A 23647-nucleotide genomic window follows, 5' to 3' on the forward strand; every position below is an offset into this window, starting at 1 on the left:
ATATTCTACTAAAGTTTTAGGTTGAACGGCATTTATCTAATGTAAGCAGCAAGCATAAGTAGGTCAGCATCACAGGTGAAAAAAATTAATGTTCATCCAATTAGAGAGTATTAGATTCTGACTTGTTGCGGAGCGAAGTCAAACTTTGGGCATTAACCTCAATTTTGGCAGCCAACAGTACTGCTTATGTCCAGCAGAGCCATTGCTATCGAATGGCAAAAGACCAAAACGCCTCAGATCAGCCAAAAAGATAAGATAGATGGTCTGGTCATCCAAAAGACCAAAACGCGCCTCAAAGTCACAAAAATAACGGCATAACCGCTTGACCAAAAAAGGCACCATTCAAAACCCAACTCTCCCTTTTATATCTTAAACTAGTGAGACGGCTTGCGCGTTGCACAGGAGTGCTAATATTTCTTGTGTTAAGTTGCTTAATTTTTAGCCGTTATATATTTCTTATAATGTAGAAAGTTATATAATTATTATAAGTCTGGCTTGAATTATAAAATAATAGTGTGGTAAATTGGTTGGGTGAATATAATGTTAATAGTTTGTGAAGTATTGAGGATATTTTGTAATATAATGGTTAATAAAGTACTATAATTGAGACAATGCAGTGTCGACATTTTGTGTGGTATGATTTGTATAAATTATGTGGTCTGGGTGAGGTAATTATAAAGATACCCGTCCATATTTATGTATATCTCTATTACTCACTAAGTTCCATAAATATGCGCCTATTTCCTTTTTTTTTTTGCACAAATTAAAACATTTAATCAATATAATCACAAGAATTATTTTTCTTTGATATTTTTGTAAAATGTCTTTCACTAATATTAGATCATTAATCCACATTAAGAGCCATGTATTGTTACATTGTTTTTGAAATTTACAGTACTTTAATTTTTTTAATGTAAGAAACAATATAATTAATGTTGCATGTTTGACTAAAAGAATAATAAAAAAATAGCATACAAAATTGCTTTTCAATTGAGAGTAATTTAGAGCCATTAGGAAAAATGAATATATATATATACATTAAATTTAGAGCCATTAGGAAAAATGAATATATATATATATATTAAATTTAGAGCCATTAGGAACAATTTTATAATAATTATATATATACATTAAATATGGATATTTATCTAACAATATAAAAGTGAGAGTTAACCATGAACAATATTTTTTTGTCAAGCGGTTATCCTACAATTGTTATTGGATGCCCGGACTATTATTAAATAACATACTAATTATTCTTTTTTATAGAACGAAAAATAAGAATAAAAACAAGGGCATTAAAATTTTGTAATAATTATATAGAGTACTATGGAGATATAGACTAATATATCTTTATAATTGTATGTTTTAAAAAATAGTAGGGTTAGAAACCATTTTTAGTCCATGACACCTTAACCGATTTTGGTTAATTGTGATAACAATGTTGGACTTCTTTTCTTTTCTTTTCTTTTTTTTGACTGTTGTTCAATTTTTGGGAATCATGCAGTCAAAAGCTACTGCTGAACATGCTAAACAATCAGTGCATTCAACAATTTTACAGAGCACTATTTTATTTCATTTTTTTTTTGCAATATATGCATTCATTTTTTCCAGACAATTTTATTTCATGTCGCAGTAATAAAATCCATTTTTTAAAGCCACTAAAGCCAATAATAATTTATTAATTATTTCCTCAATAATTGTGTATTTACAGAACACTCAACATTAATCAGATTGTTTCTTACATTAAAAAAATTAAAGTACTGTAAAGTTCAAAAACAATGTAATAATACATGGCTCTTAATGTAGATTAATGATCTAATATTAGTGAGCGGCATTTACAAAAATATGAAAGAAAAATAATTGTTGTGATTATATTGATTAAATGTTTTTAAACTTTGTTCTGTCTTTGGTAAATTTTTTAATAATTTTATCTACAGTAATCCCAAAAAAATTCCTCAAAGTCTTTAAGCTATACATATCTACAGTAATCGCAAAAAAATTCTCAAAATCTTTAAACTATACATTTCGAAATACCCCAAAATGTACACACTTCAGAAAATTTTCGTCCAACTTCTACAGTAAGTTATAGTAAAATTTTAGACAAACACCCAAAAAACTTATTTGTCGAATGGGGCCTTTAATTTTTCCTTAAAACCCTATTTGGCAAATAAATTTTTGGCCTAATTTGTCTGCTATAAATTTTTTAACAACTTTAACTTCAGTAATATCACAAAATTTTTTTGAAAATTTTAAACCATACACTTCAAAAAAATTTAGTAGCGTTTAAGGGTTTTCGACAATGCTAGTGATTAGTTTCATTTTCACCTTGAGACTCAAAAGTAAGAACAAGCAAATAACCATATTACTTAATTTATTCTCTTTTTTTAGTAATTTAGTATTTTGGGACCACAAAGGCAGCAAATGAACTTATTTGCCAAGAAATTTGATATGTTATTGGTTTTCTTGTCCATTTTGTTCACTAATTCGGCCCTTAATTTAATTCATTTTTCCTCCTGCTTTAATTTTGGAGGCTTTAAGGCTCACAAATTCCAATCCAACCATACACACCTTCACCCTTTTTGGGTTGATTGTTTCGCCTAAATAGATATACTATGGGTTTGAACAATTGGTGTTTTCATTTTCTTTTGCATATAGATTTTATATTTTGAATAGCAAAAAAAAAAAAAATTAGATTCTACCAAACAATAACTTAATTTAATATTGATCATTCTCTATAATTATTTTAACTTTTTATAACCAACATTTCAAATTCAAAGCAAAAAAAAAATTAAAAGTAAAAATGAGCAAATGAACCTTAATCACTTCTCATCCCTTATGAATTTTGAAAATTTGATGGTTTCGTTGTCCTATTTAGCAATACAATTCAACCATTACTTTATTTGTTCAGGAGGTTTTGTAATTTAAATTACCATTAATCTACTCTGTTCATTTTAGAGCTTCGTTTTCGTTCTTGTCTGCTGTAGATTTTACAAAAAATTGATTATAAAAAGTGATTATGACAAGCAACCAATTTGATCATTTCAATAACTAGAGCATACCACTTCCGTAATAGATCAGCAAAAATGTACATATATTAATACTCATAGGTGCATGCTCTATTTTCGTTTGATTAATGTATCTCATTATAAATTTTGATTTTGAATAATCAAAATTATTTAACATTTTTTATGTTGATCTATTTTTCGTTCTGTTGTTTTTTTTTTTTTTTTTTTTTTTATATCTCTCTTGTAGATCTCTTAATAATAAAAAAATTAAAACTAGAATTTACCCAAAAAAATAGTTACTCATTATTTTATACAATCACTTTCGTTCTATAATTTACTTGTACAAAATTTATAACTACAAGAAGGATACATCCATAGGTTCAACAATTATACTTGCTCCTTGCGCGTAACTTTGTTTGCACACAACGTAACTTTGTTTGTATAACATGTAACTTTAGAATAAATTTTTGTGGATCTCACACACATTAAAAACGAGATATAAGAAATGATCTGGACCGTATAATTTATTTGAACCAAATCCTGGCCATTAACTTTTCAAGGACGGTCCTTTTGATGACCGTCCTACCCGTCTCCATGTCCATACATTCCATAGGTCCACTAATCGTGCCTATGGAATGTCCACTAATCGTGCCTCCAGATTAATCCTTCCTTTAATACGAAACACATAACCAAGATCCTGACGGCTAATTACTCAGAATATCAATAAAAAAAAGATAATCGAACATGAATGGATCTGACAAGCGATGGGTATAAAACTATGGCTGCAGCCCGGCAGCAAAAGAGGGTTTTTTTTTTTTCAAAAAAAGTCTGACATGCTGCCGGGCAGTCAGCCAGGCCAATTTTTTTTTTAAAAAAAAGATTTGAACTAAAGAGCTCAGATTGATAGCTAAAGAGAAAGTGAGTTGAACTAGTGAAGATGGCTGACAAGTCTGAAGTCCTCGAAGCTGTAGTGAAGGAGACAGTTGATTTGGTAATGGATCTGCGAACTCAATAAAGCAAGCTTTTTTACAAAACCTTTTTTTAACATAAGATAAATCAAATAATTATTGTTTTAATAAATCTGTTTTCACCTTTTTCTTACGTTTCAACTTTGAAACGTTAATTAATTAACTAAAAAAACTGTCGGGTTTAGTACGTCAAGTGGCATAAGTTTTAATCAAAAAAACAAATGGGTGAAATTGTTGAAGTGAAAAATGGGTGAAATTTTCAACATTATTTAGTGAATTTTGTACATGTCAAAACAAATATTGTGGAGGATTTAATTTTTTAATTGAGTTTCAAATTTGAAATAATTGAAGCGTAAATATAAAAGAAAGGGTCGGGATATCAAACATGATTAAAATAAAGGAACTTGTGCAATTTTGGTCCCCCCAACGTTTGGTCTATGAGTTAAACTATATTTTGATCAAAATAAATATGATCCCAAATTTTTTATTTTAGCCAAATTTAGGACAACTAATAGAAAACTATAATATCTAACGGTCAAAATCAAGTTAGAATTAGTCAAAAGTTTGACTTCATATTTTTTGGTCCCTTATTTTTTAAATAATTATATTTCAAATGAAATAAAATGTGAATTAGATTAAATGCATAAAAAATGTGTTCTAAATCTCATTAAAATCCTTAAAAGTAATCCACATTGTCAAAACATATTAGCCTAAAGAGCATCTTTTCGTTAAATTAATTACCAACAAATGATAACACATAAATCATATATAAAATAAAATTTAGTGGAAAAAGAAAATTTTAATTTGAGTATACAGTAATTTTAGTTGTAAATAGTATAACAAAAATCGTTATACATCTTGTGGATATGAGTTTCAATCGGTTATGATCAGGCATTATGACTATAATAACAAATAAAGGTGATTATCAATATAAAGAACTCATATAAATTTTTTAAAAAATTCTTGCCATTTCTTCTTGTCTTTCCTTCATATTAAATCAAATATTTCAATAATACAATTTAATGTATATATATTTATGTTCATCTTAAATTGATAAATTCATTGAATAATTTAAATAATTATAAAATCTTTATTTCAATTGAAACTTAATTTAACTGGGAAACCGTTTTTTGAGGCATTGCACGGCATCACTGCATGAACATTTTTGAGGCATTGCACTTGCTGGAAACCGTTTCAGTGCTTCATCAAAACATCTAGGATTCCCTTCAATTCCACTTACAGCTTTAACTGGGAAACTGAAAGTTGTTGGGCAAGATTGGGTTGCTGGCCTATAGAAGGGGCCATAAAGAGACTCAAGACAAGAGACATAAAAACAAGGGGAAACACAATTGAGTTCTTCATGCTTCTTGTTCGGACTTTGCACTGAATTAGTTTTTCAATTCATGCTTCATGCTTCTTGATTTTGTAGAATTCTGCCGGCTGCCGGGCCGCGAATTTATTTTTAAAAAAAAATTTTGTGTCAGAGTTTTAAAAAAAAATTTTGCTTTTTTGACTGCTGGGCTACATAGTTTTACAGTACCACCTTGTCAGACCCATACATGTCCGACTTTTCTTTTTTTATCGATATTCTGAGTAATTAGCCGATCCTGACATACCTGCACCCTCTTGTGTGGGACCTAAGGCAGCGCCCGGTGCCCCAGACTGCTATTAATTCCCGGGGGTTGCCTCTATTACCGCAGACCTGTATGAAAACGGAAACACCCCTCCTCCTCCCACCAAAAAAAGAAAAAAATCTTTAGAGTTTGGAGTTCTGTTGCTTTGGGAAAGAAAATGCCCCAGAATTGTATAGGAGGAGCTCTGAACCCTTCCAACACAATCAAGACCTTAAGAGATGGCAATGCTGTTCAATCTAGTTCTGACAACGACAATTTTCACAATCAATTATGCCAATCACAAAATAAAGCAGTTAGATAAACACCTTGATTGGTTCATTCAAGGTGGAATTTACAATTTTTTACCAAAATTATACTTTCTAAATCGAAACAACAAGTGATGCAGGTTTCAGGGAAAAAAAAGGCAATTGTAAGATGTAGCAACATTTTGAAATCCCATCTTTTGAGTTTGTTTCCCATATTTTTGTATTTATTTATCCAAATTCCAGCTTAAATGTTAATTAGTTTTTGGGTACAATTTTTCACAGCAACTGAATAACGGAACACAAAAATGCTTTGAAAAAGATTATTTAGTAAATTTTTTAGATTAAATCAGAACAGTAATCAGAGACCAAACAGGCCTTACTTTAAATCTCTCTGCCTATGCTGAAACCATCATACATTGGTATTTGAGCTTCACAGGGCCAAGAAACATATAATAATGAGATGGTACAAATATCTCTACTCCTCCATTTGGATTAGCTGTTTTTATGAATATTTTTGAAAAATTTTACTGTAACAGAGTTTTTAGAGTACTCTATTTTTTAGAGTACCTTTTAGAGTACTTTTTAAAATTTTTTATAGTATTTGAAAAACTAGTTTTTAAAAACTGAAGGATCCAAACAGAGATGCATATTGATTCTATCCGATCACTAATCACAAGCTAAGGTCCAACGAAAAAGGTAGGCAGATAGTATACTTGTAAAAGGATACTTATTTGGTTCAGAATCATAGTGAACACAAAAAATATCGTCCATATTAAGCATTAGCTGTGCCTGTAGATTAGGGAGACTTAAACATAAAAGAGTAAAAGAATACACAAATATATTACTATCTACACATATATATATATATATATATATATATGAGCCCCATCTCTGGCAAAAAGAGGATCTTGAGTGACCTGAAACCAGAAATGCACAAATTTTCACAAAGCAAATAAGAGTAATCATCCAGTGGTCATCCCAAGCCTGGTGGTGCGGAAGGTCAAGGGTTTCGAACCTTATCTCCACAAAATTTGTCACAATATGTGACGGTCTTTCTTGACCAGTTTCGATGGAGTTTCTACTCACATCGAGTCCCCTCCCCCTCCCCCTAGAATAGGCTAACTTAGGTTATCGACAAAAATAAATAAATAAATAAGAGTAATCATACCTTTATGGTTCTGTGATGTCACTATATTAAACCATTTTCTTTAGGTGAATAATTACATAGTGTATCACAGGGTTGAAAGTGTAAACATAATCTAGGATTACACGTTTTTAAGTTACAATCCACTCACTGCAAGTATCACAGGGGACATCTGCATCAAAAGATAAGTGCTTGGTGCATCCTTTTTCTTATTTGCATCTGGATGGTACTTCTTCGCAAGCTAACACAATAATATATTATTTGCCAAAGAGACAATAATAAAATGTCAGAAAAATATTGAAATATTACTTAACACAATATTCAACTAAAAACCACATATCAATACTCTGTTGGCTATATAAATCCACTATCTCAGTCTCCTTTCTCAAGGTTGATGTCTCTGCTAAACTGAAATCATGGCAGTCATCATTAGTTCATTTCATCTGCTTCTCTAGCTTCCTCTACTTCCAAGAATCCATTCTGCACTTCCTATATGATGACCTGAAATATGTCCAAACCATCTTGGACATTTTCCCTTATTCTCAACATGATAGATCTCACCTTAACATCTTAAGACTAATCATTACAACACATTTAACATGACATGCAATAACATGATTAGCAACACTTATCCTCTGAGTTTTTTCAGACAAAATGCACAGTGAACTTCATAAAAGTCAGAACTCAGAAGATGGCAACATTGATTTCCAAGACTATGACAGTAAATAGACACGCAAGCAGAGCATTTTCAACAAGTATAATCTTGAGCATGTTCAACCATTAGATTTATACTCCCACATCCTTGTAATGATTCATACAATATTAAGTTATGAAAACCACTTTTGCTTCACCCCATTTGCAACATTTAATTGTGGATGAAGCATAGTTTATAGGTGCTGATCATCAAATTATGATGTACCTAATAAACAAAACTTCTACCTAATCCAGTCTTTTTGCACTTTGTTCATTCTTCTTTTTGGAGTGATTTACACCTCAAATGCTCAACTTATACTTCATTGGTATATAAAAATATTGAATTACAATGCCTAATCTTAATCACACTCCATGCATCCTATCCTCATATTACCTCTTCTACAGGTGTCTGTCAAATTGAGTGTCTTTTTATCTTTTATTACAAGCATAGTCAAAGAAAAGTTGAAATCGTCTTTTAAGCGTTCAAAAGTACTTAGTTAAAGAGAAATTCAACTCGAAGTACTCCAAATAAGAAGTTAGCAATACATCATAGCTCTTGATCACCCAAAAAAAAGTAAAACTATATGTACACACATACCAAAGAAAAACATATATGTGAATGTATGTGTGTCTGTGTGTAAAGCTGTGAAGTTTGAAAATTAACACTAAATAGAGGGATCAGAATACACTCACAGCATGAAAAGCCTTCTTAATCTCCTCTTTGGTAACATTTCTAGAGACCCCAAGAATTTCATAGTAATCTCTTTCCGTGGAATTGGAAGGTCCTGCGAATTAATTTGCATGCAGTAGAATCAGAAACATAACACAATTGGTCACAAAAATCTCCACAGAATCAAGACAACTTTTCACTTTAAATCAAAGAGAAAACCTGTGGCATGAATGAAGCGCTTGGACAATAATAGCCCATTAGGAACAAAATCAGGAGGGTACAATAAAATCCTGCAACTGCACAAGTCTGAGTAAACATAACTTCGGTGCTAGACAGCTTACATTTTTACAATACAACTATAGATTTATGTATACAATTTATCTGCATATCTGCTACTTATGGATTCCATACTTAAGACAACTCAAATAAGAAGTAGAAATGCAAACCATGTGGGGAATGCTTCACAGACACATTACCCAACAGTCACTGCAACAAATGCATACACATTCACATATTACAGTCAAACAAGAGGATACGAACACACACATATAACTACACCAAAACACAAGGTGAACAGAGACGCCAGCCTTGCCCTATACTAAACCAAATCAAGGCAAATTAACAAATGGCAACATACAGGCAAAGCCACACCATTCGCGTTATTTCTCAACCACAAAGGAATTACTAAGTAGACTTGTAGCATGTCCCTCTGTCTATGGCATCCAACATTGAGGGTTTTATCACAAGAACTCAAATTCAAGTTCAGTTGAAAACAGCAACAGCATAACGTTCAAAAGCAGTGAACCATATTTTAGACTGCTGTCAACATCTTGGTAGCTTTGAGATAGCTAACCAACTACATTGTGCCTGTTTCATGCGTAGCTGCCAACTAAAGAACGTGCCACCCATGCCAGATAAATGCCTGAATTGCTTTCTTTTTGGCAAAAAGCACATATTCTGAACTCTTTTCTCATTTTCATTTCGGAGATTTGTTGATAGAATTGTTTAAATCTTCTCCTCTGATGCCAGAAATGTTGCAGCAAAGTTTCCCCTTCGTTCATGTTTTTCACTCTTTGTCGTAAGGATTTCTGGAAGAATTTTGGTTTCCATTTATGTCCCATCCGTTAATCCTGGTATAACTTATCTCCAAATTCTGGTTTTTCTGATTCGGGATCGAATCTTCTGCTCCGCAATATCTTTTTGCATCAGTAATCTGAATTTGTTTGTGAACGAGTTCATGGTAATGCTATAAGCTTGCTTGTTCCATTAGCAATTTCTTTTTGCCTTCTTATTAGCGATTTCTCTTTTTCTTCTCTTCTTTTTCCGCCAGCTAGTTGGGTTTTGGGGACAGGGGTTGAGGTTCGTGTGTGTATCAAACTACCAGCTTCACAACACCAAGTCAAGTATTCTGTCTCCCCTGCGAGAATTGATTTTGTTCATGGGTGACGAATTTTGCTTAAACATCAACGGCGGGAAGGGGGACATATTCTTTCTTCTCCCCCTTCCCGGATAAACAAAGAAAGCTTAAAATTTTTTTCATGCTGCCACATAATATCCAAAGCTGATGGAAGCCAATAATTCTGAATAACATCTCATAACACATATGGTTTAGTTGCATAATTTACTTATCTGCTAGCACACAACTGCCTGTTTCTCATCAGAGTATTTTATTCTGCTATAGCTGATGCATCGTTGATCTATTAGTAGACTTAGACAAATCATATGCAGGAACCCGTGAATCGAATTGACAGTGTTACACTTCAATTTGATACAACTGCTATCAACTTCTCACGCATATCTATCATGTGCTTGAACACTTTGTCGTGAGGTGGCATTAATTCTTTCATGACTGGATCTTCAAGAACGTAATCAATCCATGCAGCGAGCACAGGCATATTTTGCTGATCAATGAGTTGTATCTTTAAAGCTTCCTGCTCAATTCTAGCCAAGTATGCAATCCAGCCAATAGCAACATCTGCAAAACCTATCTTCGTGCCTCCAAAACAGCGTTTCCCATCCAGTCCACTTTCTAGGGTCTTCAGATGTTCACGAGCTTCTCTTGCACCCTTTTCCAGCTCCTCCCCGACTTTGGAGATTGTTCCTACCAGTGCAGGCACACACTGGAAAGAAAAGATTCAAAAAAAAAAAAAGGAGCTCTGTAAATGAAATCAACTTCAGTAATGTGTGAACTTGGAATCTTTACAGGGAACATTAAATATTCTTTCTATATTGACTCGCAAGTCGCGATATAAAAAACTGATATATGATGCAACCTGTGTTATTATGCTTCTAGTGGAGTAGTCTCATGATGGATATAAGATTACAAACGTTGACACATAATTACAGGATAAATACGACATCAATGCCACCCAATTGGTGACCAGCTGCTTTAATCTGTATATGGCTGAAAGCATTCACTTAACTTCCACTAACTCATCACTAAATTAATCAATTTGATTGCTCAAATACTCAAAGAGAGATCCTTTCGGGACAGATCTCATTGCCTCTCGGACTAAGACTTTTAAGTTAGATACTCACAAATCTCACTTGGGAGACAAAACTTCATAAAGCTGGTATTAAATTGCTTTGTGATCACAGTATGCTTAAAATTTGCCTGAAATATACATCACAGCAAGGGAAAAATCTCTGGACTACTCAGTCATCCTTGCGCTCCAACTAAAATATTAGTATTCATATTTTCTACTGTAAACAGTACAAATTGTTGTGATCTGCAGAATTATGCCTTCTTACTTACCTTCTCATCAACAAATTTGGCCCAAAAGCGCGATCTAGCCCTTTCATAAGGATCTTCAGGGAGGAGTGGATTATGCTTCCAAACTTCATCGATATACTCGAGTATTACAAGGGATTCTGATATTGATTTCCCGTTGTGCAGCAGAACTGGAATCTTCTTATAAACAGGATTGCTCTGCAAGAGCAGGGGGCTCTTGTTTCCAAGATCTTCTTCTTGGTACTCATATTCAATGCCTTTGAGTTTCAATGCCGACCTAACCCTGAGTGCAAAAGGGCTTCCCCAGTATCCCAGCAATTTGACACCCTCTCCTGCCATTCTCGAACCTAAAGCTTAGTGGCAAGCAAAGCTTCTCAGTCTATCTCAGTAGTGTTACGCTGCAATTTTTTTACTTGGTTCACCCACCTAATATCCCTGCAATTTTAAAGGCTTGACAAGAAGGCTAAAAATGATCCTCCCTGTTTGAGTGCTGACTAAATAGGAGAATATAAGCCACAAACATCTTCTGATGTGATGCTTTTCTCTTTATTTTTTTGCCCTACAACCAAAAGATGTGGACGGGGATGACATCCAATAACCGAATAGGTAAAAGTCAAGTCATCATATTTCCGACAATTGCCGGGTCAAATAAGCCATTCATTTGAATATTTGATTGCTCAGATTTTCTTAATTTCGCACAAGATGCCGCTATGTGACCGTACTTTTGAAAGTTCATATGTCTGCAGACAGAGCAAATTATCCGGATGGTTATTAAACTTTTAGAATCGTCGAGTTTTAGTCATTAAATTATTAAAAGTCAGGTTTTGGTCATTGAAATATATAAAGTTAATATTCAAGGTTACTCCGTTAGATTTAATCGTTAAGTATGTCAGATCTGAGTGCTCGTGCGATTTCCAAGATAAAAGAATGGGATAAATTGCGGGCTAACTACTTAGAATATAGGTTAAAAAAAGAAAAGTCAGACATTTACTGATTTGATACAGAGTGGGTACAAATCTATGGATGCCGAGTTGTGTCACAAAATTTTTTTTTTTTAAAAGACGGCTGGTGCCGGGCAGTGTCAGCCCGACACCTGACATCGAAATTTTTTTAAAAAGATGTCCGGAGCTGATAATTTTAAGCTCAGTTGCAAGGAGAGGCAAGGGATGTGTCCTATCCATCCCCTGAAATACCAAGACATCAACTTTTAAGCATTACTTCGTTGCCACACTATTTTGTCAAAAATAGTAACAGGCATCCACTAAAGAAGTAAATATCTGAAACCATTTTACGTGATTTACCCTCATGCATGCAGCTTCCAACGACCGATCAACATGTCCTTTCACTTTCCTCGATGTAATCTCCCCCAAATCATCAGATTCTATAAACTGCAAGCATGAAAGATTGTCTAATCAGATCTTATATTGATTAGTGGTTCATCATGGGAATTGCACCTTTATTTCTCTTCTAATATCATCAAATAAGTTAATATAGAGTAACCCATTATTTAAGAATGAAAAAGAAAATGTTAAGTAACATGTAGCTAAAATATGTGACAGCATCAATAAAAAAAAGGGTTAATCACATTTTATCCCTTTAAGGTATACCTCATTTCTCAGTTTACCCCCTAACCTTTAATTTTGTTTACTTAACCCCTTTAGGACAAAATTGCCCTTACATTATTTTAACTTTTCATTTACCTTGTTTTCCTTTCTTTTATTTCTTTTTCTCTTTTTTCTTTATTTAATTTTTTTTCTTTCCCACAAAAATCTTCACCTTAATGATTGAAATTAAAAAAAGGAATTGCAAAGATCTATCTTCTCCTTAAATGATTTAAAAAAAAAAATTCAAACAACTCCAAATATACAAAAAATATATTAATATATAAATAATATATAAAAATATATATTTTGTTTAATAAATATATATATTTATATATAAATATTAATACAAAAAATAATATTTATATTTTGTTTAAAATAAATATATATACTTATAAAATTAATAAAATATATATACAAAAAAATAAATATATATTTATATATAAATATTAATATATTTTGTTTAATATATATTTATGTAAATATATAAATATAATTATTTATATATATTTATATAAATTTATAAATATATTTATTTCAAAAAATAAAATTAATAAAATATATATACAAAAAATAAAAATAAAACATATATACAAAAAATAAAATTAATAAAATATATATACAAAAAAATAAATAAATATAAATATAAATATTTTGTTTAAAATATATTTATAAATATATTGATATATATTTATGTAAATATATAAATATATTTATTTTTATATATTTATTTCAATTTATAAATATATTTATTTCAATTTGGTTTTATAATATGTATATGAATATATATTAATATGTATATGAATATATATTAATATGTATATTTCAATTATGTATATTATATTATATATATAAATTATACTAATATTAATATATTTCAATTATGTATATTATATATATTATATCAATTGAAATAAATATTATACATTTATATATAAATATAAATATTTTGTTTAAAATATACATTTTTATTATAAATTATATTAATATACATGTTTTATTTATAAATTATATTTATATTATATATTAATATATATTAATATACATATTATAAAATAAAATTGAAATAAAAAATATTATATATATATAAATAAATTATAAAATAAAATTGAAATAAAAAATATTATATATATAAATAAATAAATAAATATTAATATATAGAAACAGAGCCAGTATATATTTTTAAAAAATTCCAAAAAAAATTATAAATTATAAAAATACTCAAAAATATATTTTAAAAATACCTCTAAAAGTAATCCAAAAAACATCTACAGTAAAAGTTTTTCATATACACAGCTACAGTAAAGTTTTTAAAAACATACCTCCAAAAACAGCTAATCCAAACGGAGCCAATATTTCCATAATTCTAAGGATCCCTACATTTTTTTTAGCAGATCCCTACAAATTGACTAAGGGATAGAAAAGAAAAGGGATTAGGAACAAATACAGTAAGCATCTAGACTTCTTATTTGGGACAGACCACAAAGTAAAACAGGCATGCCATTGTGTGCGCATGCGCTCACACAGAGAAGCAACCTGAAATGGCAGAAGTCACAAACCAACAATCCAACTAGCAGGGAAACCTCTCTCTGTAACATTTCCAAAGGAGCCAAAAATCGAATTCCTGAAACTGCCAAATTCTTAGCTCGCACACGACTTATTGGTCTGACAGCTCTGGCCTGCTTTTTAAAAATAATTAAGTCATGTCAGCCCGGTACCTGACATCTTTCAAAAAAAAATTCTGTCAGGTACCGGATTGTGTCAGCCTGGCACCTGCCATCTTTTTAAAAAAAATTCGATGTCAGGTGCCGGGTTGACACTGCCCGGCACCTGCCATCTTTTAAAAAAAAATAAAAAAATAAAAAAATTTTGATGTCAGTCAGTCCGGCACCCATAGATTTGTATCCATCCTGTGTCAGATCAGTAAATGTCTGACTTTTCTTTTTTTAACCTATATTCTATTCTAAGTAATTAGCCCAATTGATGAGGTAATAATGATTCTTTTGGCATTCTACCAGATGGGATTCGCTTAGTTTCGGTGGTAGCTGGAGCAAAACATTTTTGTGGGATTCAAGAAGATGATCACGGACTTGAATGCTGGGGGAACTTTAATTCGTCTTTGGTCTCCAAAGAGTTCTGGTTTTGTTACTGTAGTGGGGCCCACATGCACGTCGGCCCAGCCCGCAAGCTCGGCTAGTAATAGGTTCTCGGCCCAGCAGGTCGGCTTGGGGGCCCAGAGGGCGCGGTCTCCCCAAGCAGATGGGCCGCGCAGGCCGCAGAGCCCAAGCACGCCTTAGCTGAGTTATGGAGCCCTAGGGAGAGTTCTGCTCCCATAAGGACTCCCTGTTCTACTAGAAGACTACCTTTGGTGGTCCTATAAATACCACGCATGGGAAAAATACAAGGTACGCTATTCATAGCACCAACTCTACCCTCTTATTCACGAATCTTCTTCTGACTTGACCGTCGGAGTTGCTCCAGGGGACTTAGCCCCGCAGCTCGTTCACGTGCAGGTCGAACGCTCCAGCTCGCTCCCCCGGCACCAGGCCAGGTCGGACCTTCACTTCGGCAGTCGCATCAATTGGCGCCGTCTGTGGGAAACACGTTACTTTTTTCGCGAATCATGCCAAAAACTAGGTCGCAACGGAACGCTGGTAGATCCAAAGGGATGGAGCGAAGTGGCCCTCAACACTCTCATCGGGATCCAACACCTGAAGAAGGAGGGGCGGGGCCCTCACGAATTCCGCCCGAACAGCTAGTTCAAACGGTGGCAGCAAACTTGCCCACCTTCGAGGCGATCATGAACTACCTCAAAGGGCAATCGGGGGGTCAGTCCGACAAGGAGCCTAAAGTCCAAGGAGCCGACCTGTCAGAGTCCCGAACTGGGAGTCCCAATCCCGGGGCCAAGCGGGCGCATCGGGAACTCACGCGTGAGCAGGTCGAGGTCGTAGAGCCATCTCACAAGAACTCCCGGACTGAACATCCAGAGCCCGTCCGGAGGCTCTCCCCCCGGAGGGAGCGGCAACAGGTACGGGACGAGCTGGACCTAATGCTCGACCCGGAGGCGGACAGGTACATCGCTTCCCCCTTTGTGCTTGACATCGAGGAATTCCAACTGCCCGCGAAGTTCAAAATTTCAACCATGAAATCTTACGACGCCACTACGGATCCGGAAGACCACCTGTTCGTGTTCATGACGCAGATGCGCTTACAAACGGCCGCGGATGCGGTCAGATGCAAGACCTTCCCGATGTTCCTAGAAGGAAGGGCTCGGCAGTGGTTCCAGGGCCTCCCACCCAAATCGATCAGTTCTTTCACCCAGCTCGCGCGACTGTTCTCGGCACAGTTCGTTTCCTCACGAGCCTTCTCTAAAAGCACCGCCCACCTTATGACCATCCAACAAAGGGTCGAGGAATCACTGCGGGAATACATGGTGCGGTTCAATAACGAATCCCTTCAGGTCCGCGACCGAGACGACAAGGTGGTCATGGCTGCCTTCATTAACGGGCTACGGAAGCAGAAGTTATACACCGAGCTCGTGGAGAGACCGCCTAAATCAGTTCGGGAGATGCTGGATCGAGCTCATGAGAAGGCCAATGCTGAGGAGGCCAACCGCTTGAAGAGCGCTCAGGAGAGGCAGAGGGACGACAAGCGCCGAAGGATAACCGACCAAGGGGACGTGCGACGTGACCAAGGGCGGAAGACTACCTATGACCACCCGCCTAGAGGTCGGCCATTAGGGGGGGACAAGCCTTGGACTTCCCTCACGGCCCCCCGGGCTCGGGTCATTTCGGTGATGGAGCAGGAAGGGCTTTCCCGACCTCCCCGACCCTTGGCCGGAGACAAAAGCAGACGGGATCAGGACCTGTACTGCGCTTACCACCGAGACGTCGGACACGATACTGAGGACTGCCGACACCTCAAGAAGGAGATCGAAAAGCTGATACGAAGAGGCCATCTCGAGCAGTTCGTCCGTGACGGACGAGCAGATCAGAGGCCAGGGGGGTTCAAGCGAGACCGGGCGACCAGCTCGCACGACCGACCTCGAGGTCCCCATGATCGGACTCCGGAGCAGGGGGTTCAGAACCTGGCCGGGGTGATCAACACCATCGCAGGGGGACCTGCAGGGGGAGATAGCCATACAGCTCGGCGGAACAATCGGCCTCCTCCCAGCGGGGAGAGCTCGAACAAACGTTTGAAGATGTACGAGGAGATCGTCTATGGACCAGAGGACGCGGTACCCTTAGCCTCCAACAATCATGAGGCAATTGTGATAGAGGTCATCACGTGCAACAACAAAGTAAAGAAGGTATACATCGACAACGGGAGCGCCATCGACGTGCTGTACTACAAAACTTTTAAAGAGTTGCAGCTGGAGGACAAGCAGCTCATCCCAGTTCGTACTCCCCTGATAGGCTTTGCAGGTCCGCCCGTAAGACCGGAGGGAATGATAACTCTCACGGTCACTATTGGGGAATCACCGAAGTGCCGAACTATTCCGGTGAACTTCGCAGTGGTAAAGGAGCCGTCCTCTTACAACATGATACTAGGGCGTCCAACCTTAAACGCACTCCGAGCTGTCTGCTCAACTTTGCACCTCAGCATGAAGTTTTCAACGTCTGATGGGGTGGCCGAGGTGCTGGGAGACCCGGAGGTAGCACGAGCCTGCTATATCGCCACCCTTAAGGGTAAGGAGAAGCTGGTGGCGCAGACAGTCCTTCTGGAGCCCTGGGAGCCTATTGAGAAGGAGGAGAGGTTGGAAACGGACGAGAGTCTGGTTGAAGTGCCCATTTGCCTAGAGCGACCTGATCGAGCGGTCAGGGTTGGATCGGGCCTAAACGAGCCAGCACGGAGAGCTCAGTTCAAATTGTTCATGCTCAAGCAGGTCCCGTGAAGCCAGAATAAGAGGGCAGACGCACTGTCCAAGCTCGCCTCCACCTCGGTGGGCACATTGAACAAAGAGGTCCTGGTGGAGGTCGTCAGGAGTCGGGCATATGATCAGGTAGACGCGGCCGTTATTCAAGTAGTGAGCTCCTGGATGGATTCCCTCGTGCGATACCTGGCCAATGGAGAGCTCCCCTCAAGTCGGGCGGAAGCACGACGGATCCTTCTTAAATCGCGGGGATACGAGCTCTCAAATGGGGTGCTTTACAAGAAATCTTATCTGCGTCCATGGTTGAAGTGCGTGACTCCGGAGGAAGGAGAATATATCTTGCGTGAGCTGCATGAAGGTATCTGCGGGAATCACGTCGGACCAAGAGTTTTGGCCAAAAAAGGAATGTTGTCTGGATATTACTGGCCCACTATCTTCTTGGACTCTGCCGAACTAGTAGCTCGGTGCAAATCCTGCCAACTACACGCTCCGATCCACCACGCCCCAACTCAGGAAATGGTGCCTATTCAGAGCCCTTGGCCTTTCTTCCAGTGGGGGATAGACCTGCTGGGTCCGTTCCCCCGAGCTCCTGGGGGCTATGAGCACGTGGTGGTGGCTGTGGACTACTTCACCAAGTGGGTGGAGGCCGAGCCCCTTACCACCATCAGCAGCAGGTCGGTTCAGAAATTTCTCTGGAGAAACATTGTTTGCCGATTTGGTATACCTCGGGTCCTAGTCTCAGACAATGGACGACAGTTCGCAGACAATTCTCTCCAAGGTTGGTGCACGGAGCTCGGGATCCGGCAGCACTTCACCTCGGTAGGCCATCCCCAAGCCAATGGGCAGGTCGAAAACGTTAACAGGACTATCCTGCATGGTTTGAAGACGCGGATGGAGTCCGCTCGAGCTGGGTGGCTGGACGAGCTGCCCACCATACTATGGGCCTATCGAACCACTCCCCGAACTGCCACTCAGGAGACCACTTTCGTTCTGACCTATGGAGCAGAGGCCGTAATTCCTGCAGAGATAGGCGTGCCTTCGGGCAGGGTTCAGAACTTCATAGCTCAGGACAATGAAGACGAGCTGCGTCTTAACCTGGATTTGCTGGAAGGGAGGAGAGAAGAGGCGGCTATACGCATGGCTAAGTATAAGGGACAGGTTGCGCGACACTACAATGCTAGGGTGAGGCCCCTATCTTTCAAGCCAGGGGATCTAGTCCTGAGGAAGAGCAGCGTAAGTCGGCTTCAGGGCACGGGCAAGCTGGATCCAAACTGGGAGGGACCCTACATGGTGAAGGAGGCAGACCGAGCTGGATACTGCAAGCTAACTCACCTCAGCGGCGAGGAGGTCCCGCGTACTTGGCACAATTCCAACCTGAGGATTTTCCGTTAAGCTCGCGCATGGCAGTTCGCTTCAAGGTCAAGACTTTGGTTAATGTTAATGTATTTAGCTAATAAGTTATTTTCATCTTGGAGAATAGCTCACTTAGGTTGGCATAAGGCCGAACTGATATGTCTTATTGTGAGAAGCTTTGCGAAATGCGATTAAGTATAAAGCAAAAGGAAGGCTTTCATTTCATTCAATAAAAACTGTACAACGAAGAGCAGAGCTCATACAAAACAAACTGCCTACTGACAGTTCGGGTTCTACCCTAAGCCCTATTCTAGTTTTCACCCTCCTCCTCCTCCTGCTCGGATTCGGGGGTGGTCACTGGCAGCAGGGGGTCGGCAACCAGGTCGGTCAGCTTCCGTCCGTGCGTGTAGCCCTCCACCAGGCGGTCGAGCTGCTCCACGGCCAGGGGGTTGTAGCTGGGAAAGTTTCCCAGATCGAACCCGGGCAGACCTAACCCTTGCACTTCCTGCAGGGCCTGGGAATACCCGTGCTGCAGAACGGGGGTATTCAGGATGGCCAGGTCGCCCCTGAATTCCTCGGACCGGAGGAAGGTCCGCACGCCCTCCTGGCTTCCCTCAGCCCTGGCTGCCTCTGCCTGAGCAGACAACCCAGCTGCCTTCTGCTGTTCCTCTTTCAGCTGGGAGGTCAGCTCGGTGTTCTTCTTCAGTTCTAGCTCGAAGTTCGTGTGGACTTGCGCGAGCTGCTTCTTCAGACCTTCAGCTTCGGCCACTGCTGCTTCGTTCTGGCTGAGCAACTTCTCGTTGGCCGTCTTTGTTTCATGCAGCAGGGGAAGCAGGCTTTCGTAGCGCCTGGCCAGCTCGGACCCAACCAGGTTTACCTGCGCCGTTCCTGTATAGAAGTAGTTGAGAAGGTCGGCTGGCTCCATGGCCTTGGTCAAGTTGTAGTCCCGTGGGAGGATGGCCCCGTGAGCGAGCTCCCGTGCCACCTCGGGGAACTGAGTTCGGTCATTTATGGAGAGCTTCCACTGGGGGCAGAAGTGCATGGGGTGCTGGTGCGTCGTCAGCCGAGTCTGGGGGTCGAAGAGCAAGGAGCTCTGGCGTTGCCACAAGTTAGGAGGAGCCTCAGCTCGGGCTTGCTCCTCGGCTGAGTTCACGCCATAGTGGCCACCCTGAGCAGTCTCAGGTGTCGACCTCTCCTCCCGAGTTGGGGACGAGGGCGTTTCCACCCTAGCTCTCTTGGCAGTTGTCTTCTTTTTCTTTTTCTTCCCCGCCTCAACCGCCTTGGAGGATTGGGCAGGAGCTGGTTGAGGTATGGGAGCTGGCACCGAGCTGGCGGGGATGGCCGAAGGAGTCTGCGTGGCAGCGCTCGGGTTGCTGGTGCCACCGATGGACAGAAGTGAGGAAAATCGCTTCACTGCACAAACAGGAGGCCAAGAGATCAGTAGTTGAAAAAAAAAATGATGATAAAAGAAAATGAACGGAAGGTCAGGATAGTTACAGGCGTCCAGCTCGTCTGTCGAGAGTGGCCTATCCTCTATGGAGGGATCCGAGGAGCTAGCTCGGATCAACCCCGCCGCCCAGAGCTGGTTGTTGCTGAGCTCCTTCACGTCCAGCTTCGCGTCCGAGCTGAGTAGGCGGCTAAGCTCGGGCACGGGGAGCGGGGACGGAAGGGGATCTGAGACTTGAGTCTCTGCCCTCCAGGTAAGGGGAGGGAAGCCTAAGTTCCTAACAAAGAAGAACTGGGGCTTCCAGTCCTTGATAGAAGAAGGTGCCCCCGTGAACAGCTCGCGGGTGGGGGTTTTCGCTCCACTTCGCCGGGCAAAGTAGAACCACCCAGGCACCTTCCCGCTGACCTTCATCTGGAAGAAGGCTCGGAACAGGTCAAGAGAAAAGGGGATTTCGAGTGCTCGGCAAAGGATGAAAAAGCCTATGATGGAGTGAACAGCATTGGGGATGACCTGAGTTATGCGAATGCCCCAGAAGGTAAGGATAAAGAAGAGGAAATTGGGAATGGGCAGGCGGAGACCAGCCATCAGCTGGTCCCTGTAGATCGCCACGAAGCCAGGAGGAGGTCGGCTGGCGACCTCCCCTGGGCGGGCGGCCCTGGGCTCGAATTGGACCGGGATTTCATATTTTTCCGCCAGCTCGTCAACGTCTTTTTGCTCTAGGGCTGGGGGGATGGTGTCGACTTCCCCAAAGTCGCCACTCGGCCCCCCCGAGGTCCCTGCCACCATCTGATCTGGAGCTACCTGTTCAGCGGCTTCGACCAGAGGCTGGGCAGGTTGCTCGGCTGGGTTCATTATTCTAGCAGGAGACGGGTTGGGAGAAACTATGGGTTCTGGCCCAAACGAAATAGAAGGAGTAGAGCTGAGGGAACCGGAGGAGCTGCTGTCTAAGAGTATGGGGCTAGCTGTTCTATGCCTATGGGCTGAACTGGTGACGTCAGAACTATCAGAACTATAAGAAGACATAAAAATGAAAGGGGGACTTACTGATGGAAGGAGATCGGGTGGAAGGCTGATCTAGGTAATGCACGAACTGGCTCTGGACTCCTAGGGCAAGGCAACCCGACGTGTTCTCGAAGGAAAAAGGATGAAGCAGCGAACTAAGGAGTGAAGGAGCGAACTGAGAAAATGAGAGAAGGAAAGTGAAAATAACGCTTGGAGGATCCTATTTATAGGCGACGACAGCGCGGGAAAGCGAAGGGGCGCGCATTTATTCGAGCAGTTTATGGGGAACCGTTCCTGACCGCCATAATTAGCCGAGACGACGGTTGAGGTGACAGGCGCGAACTGACGCGACGGTTGCTTGCGCCCCTCTCTGACGGGGGTCCCACAAGGAGCTGACATGACCTCCTGGAACTCGGCCTAGATTCACGCGCACGATCGATGACTCTAGACTTGAGGGGGGGCTAGTGTAGTGGGGCCCACGTGCACGTCGGCCCAGCCCGCAAGCTCGGCTAGTAATAGGTTCTCGGCCCAGCAGGTCGGCTTGGGGGCCCAGAGGGCGCGGTCTCCCCAAGCAGATGGGACGCGCAGGCCGCAGAGCCCAAGCACGCCTTAGCTGAGTTATGGAGCCCTAGGGAGAGTTCTGCTCCCATAAGGACTCCCTGTTCTACTAGAAGACTACCTTTGGTGGTCCTATAAATACCACGCATGGGAAAAATACAAGGTACGCTATTCATAGCACCAACTCTACCCTCTTATTCACGAATCTTCTTCTGACTTGACCGTCGGAGTTGCTCCAGGGGACTTCGCCCCGCAGCTCGTTCACGTGCAGGTCGAACGCTCCAGCTCGCTCCCCCGGCACCAGGCCAGGTCGGACCTTCACTTCGACAGTCGCATCAGTTACCATTGCTTCCACAGATTTTGTTACCTGCGACATCAGGAAGGCTAATGTAGTACTTGATTGTTGGTTTGCAAATGGTACTCCACCTTTAGATTATGATCCTCAGTTGCAGTTATGCAGTCCCGGATTATGCAGCCCTGCTACTTATGGTGAAGGAAAATTTGCCTTCAATGCTAGCATTCTCAATGAGCTAGATCTGACCAACTAGTGTGTTCGGAAAGATCTCAAGATTTGTTCTCCTTGTGTGCAGAATTGTTCCGTAGGATTTTTTCACTTCGAGTGCTCGTACTGAGGATGCTGACAAGGTTTGCACGGCTTGCTCCCTCTGCCAAAACAACTCTTGCTGGGATATTTATGGGCTCCAATTTTCGCCGGAGATGAAGCCAAAGCACCAACATCAATTGCGTGAATTGCTGCTTATAATTGGGTCTTCTGCTTCAGGATTCATGTTGATTTTACTTGGCTGGTACCTCTTATCCCGCGTCACATCCGCAAAAGGAGGAGGAAAAAAGATACATTTTGCTTCCTCCATTGGCAAACCTGAGCAGGAGATTGAAGTCAATGGTGATCCAAATCCTCCTTCGTGTGTGGTCCAATGTCTTAGGGTTGCCCAAGTGTTCCGGCTTTCAGAACTGAAGGATGCCACCAATGGTTTCAAGGAGTTCAATGAGTTTGGTAAGGGGAATAGTGGATGCAGAGGCCCTTCCTGGGCCTGGCCACGTGGCAACCCAGGGCGGTCTGAGCTGCGCTTGGACCCCGAGTCCATGGGGGACCAGCCCAGGCTACACGATGGCTAGGGTTCCCCAGGGCTCCCGGGAGCTGCCCCGCAGAGGGTAGGGAGAATCCCCCTTAGTGCGGGATGGAGAGCTATCCAGGGCAAGTCCTGGAACGTACGGAGGTCGGACTCCTTAGCAGGTATAAACAGTAACACGCAATGACTGCGCACGGTACGCTCACTATTGGCAATTTACTCCCGACTGCTTTACTGTTAGTACTTCCCCTACTCACCGGAACACTAACTTGACCGTCGGAGTGCCCTCGGGGACAACCTCAGGGCCCCTTGTTAGTTCACCTTCCTGTTTGTCTCTCAGGCCTAGGACGCGCACTCTCCGCCATCCAGCCGAGCTCATCAGGTCAGCTCGGTCCGGGGAAGTTCCGTGCTTCTTCAGTGGATTTGTCTACAAAGTTGTTCTTTTTAATGAACTTTCTGAATTGCCCCTTGAATAATGTTCACTTTTGAACTTCCTAAATTGCCCCCTTTTTTTGTCTTGGGAATCACGTCGATACTCAGATCTGGTATACTTAACGGCTAAATCTAACGGAATGGCCTCGAGTCTTAACTTTATACATTTCAGTAGTCAAAACTAGACTTTTAATAGT

General features: G+C 40.3%; 2 protein-coding genes across 2 annotated transcripts; one reads left to right on the forward strand and one right to left on the reverse strand.

Moving 5' to 3' along the window:
- Positions 1–9880: 9880 nt before the first annotated feature.
- LOC113749789 (glutathione transferase GST 23-like) lies at positions 9881–11558 on the reverse strand. Its single transcript, XM_027293639.1, has 2 exons — positions 11118–11558; positions 9881–10482 (listed from the first exon to the last, which is right to left on the reverse strand). The coding sequence occupies exons 1-2, from the start codon at positions 11430–11432 to the stop codon at positions 10123–10125; spliced, it is 675 nt and encodes a 224-aa protein (XP_027149440.1). The 5' UTR covers positions 11433–11558; the 3' UTR covers positions 9881–10122.
- Positions 11559–15317: 3759 nt separating this feature from the next.
- On the forward strand, positions 15318–17588 carry LOC113750706. Its single transcript, XM_027294654.1, has one exon. The coding sequence runs from the start codon at positions 15318–15320 to the stop codon at positions 17586–17588; it is 2271 nt and encodes a 756-aa protein (XP_027150455.1).
- Positions 17589–23647: the final 6059 nt, after the last annotated feature.

The sequence above is a fragment of the Coffea eugenioides genome, chromosome 10, assembly GCF_003713205.1.
Source record: "Coffea eugenioides isolate CCC68of chromosome 10, Ceug_1.0, whole genome shotgun sequence".
NCBI lineage: Eukaryota > Viridiplantae > Streptophyta > Magnoliopsida > Gentianales > Rubiaceae > Coffea > Coffea eugenioides.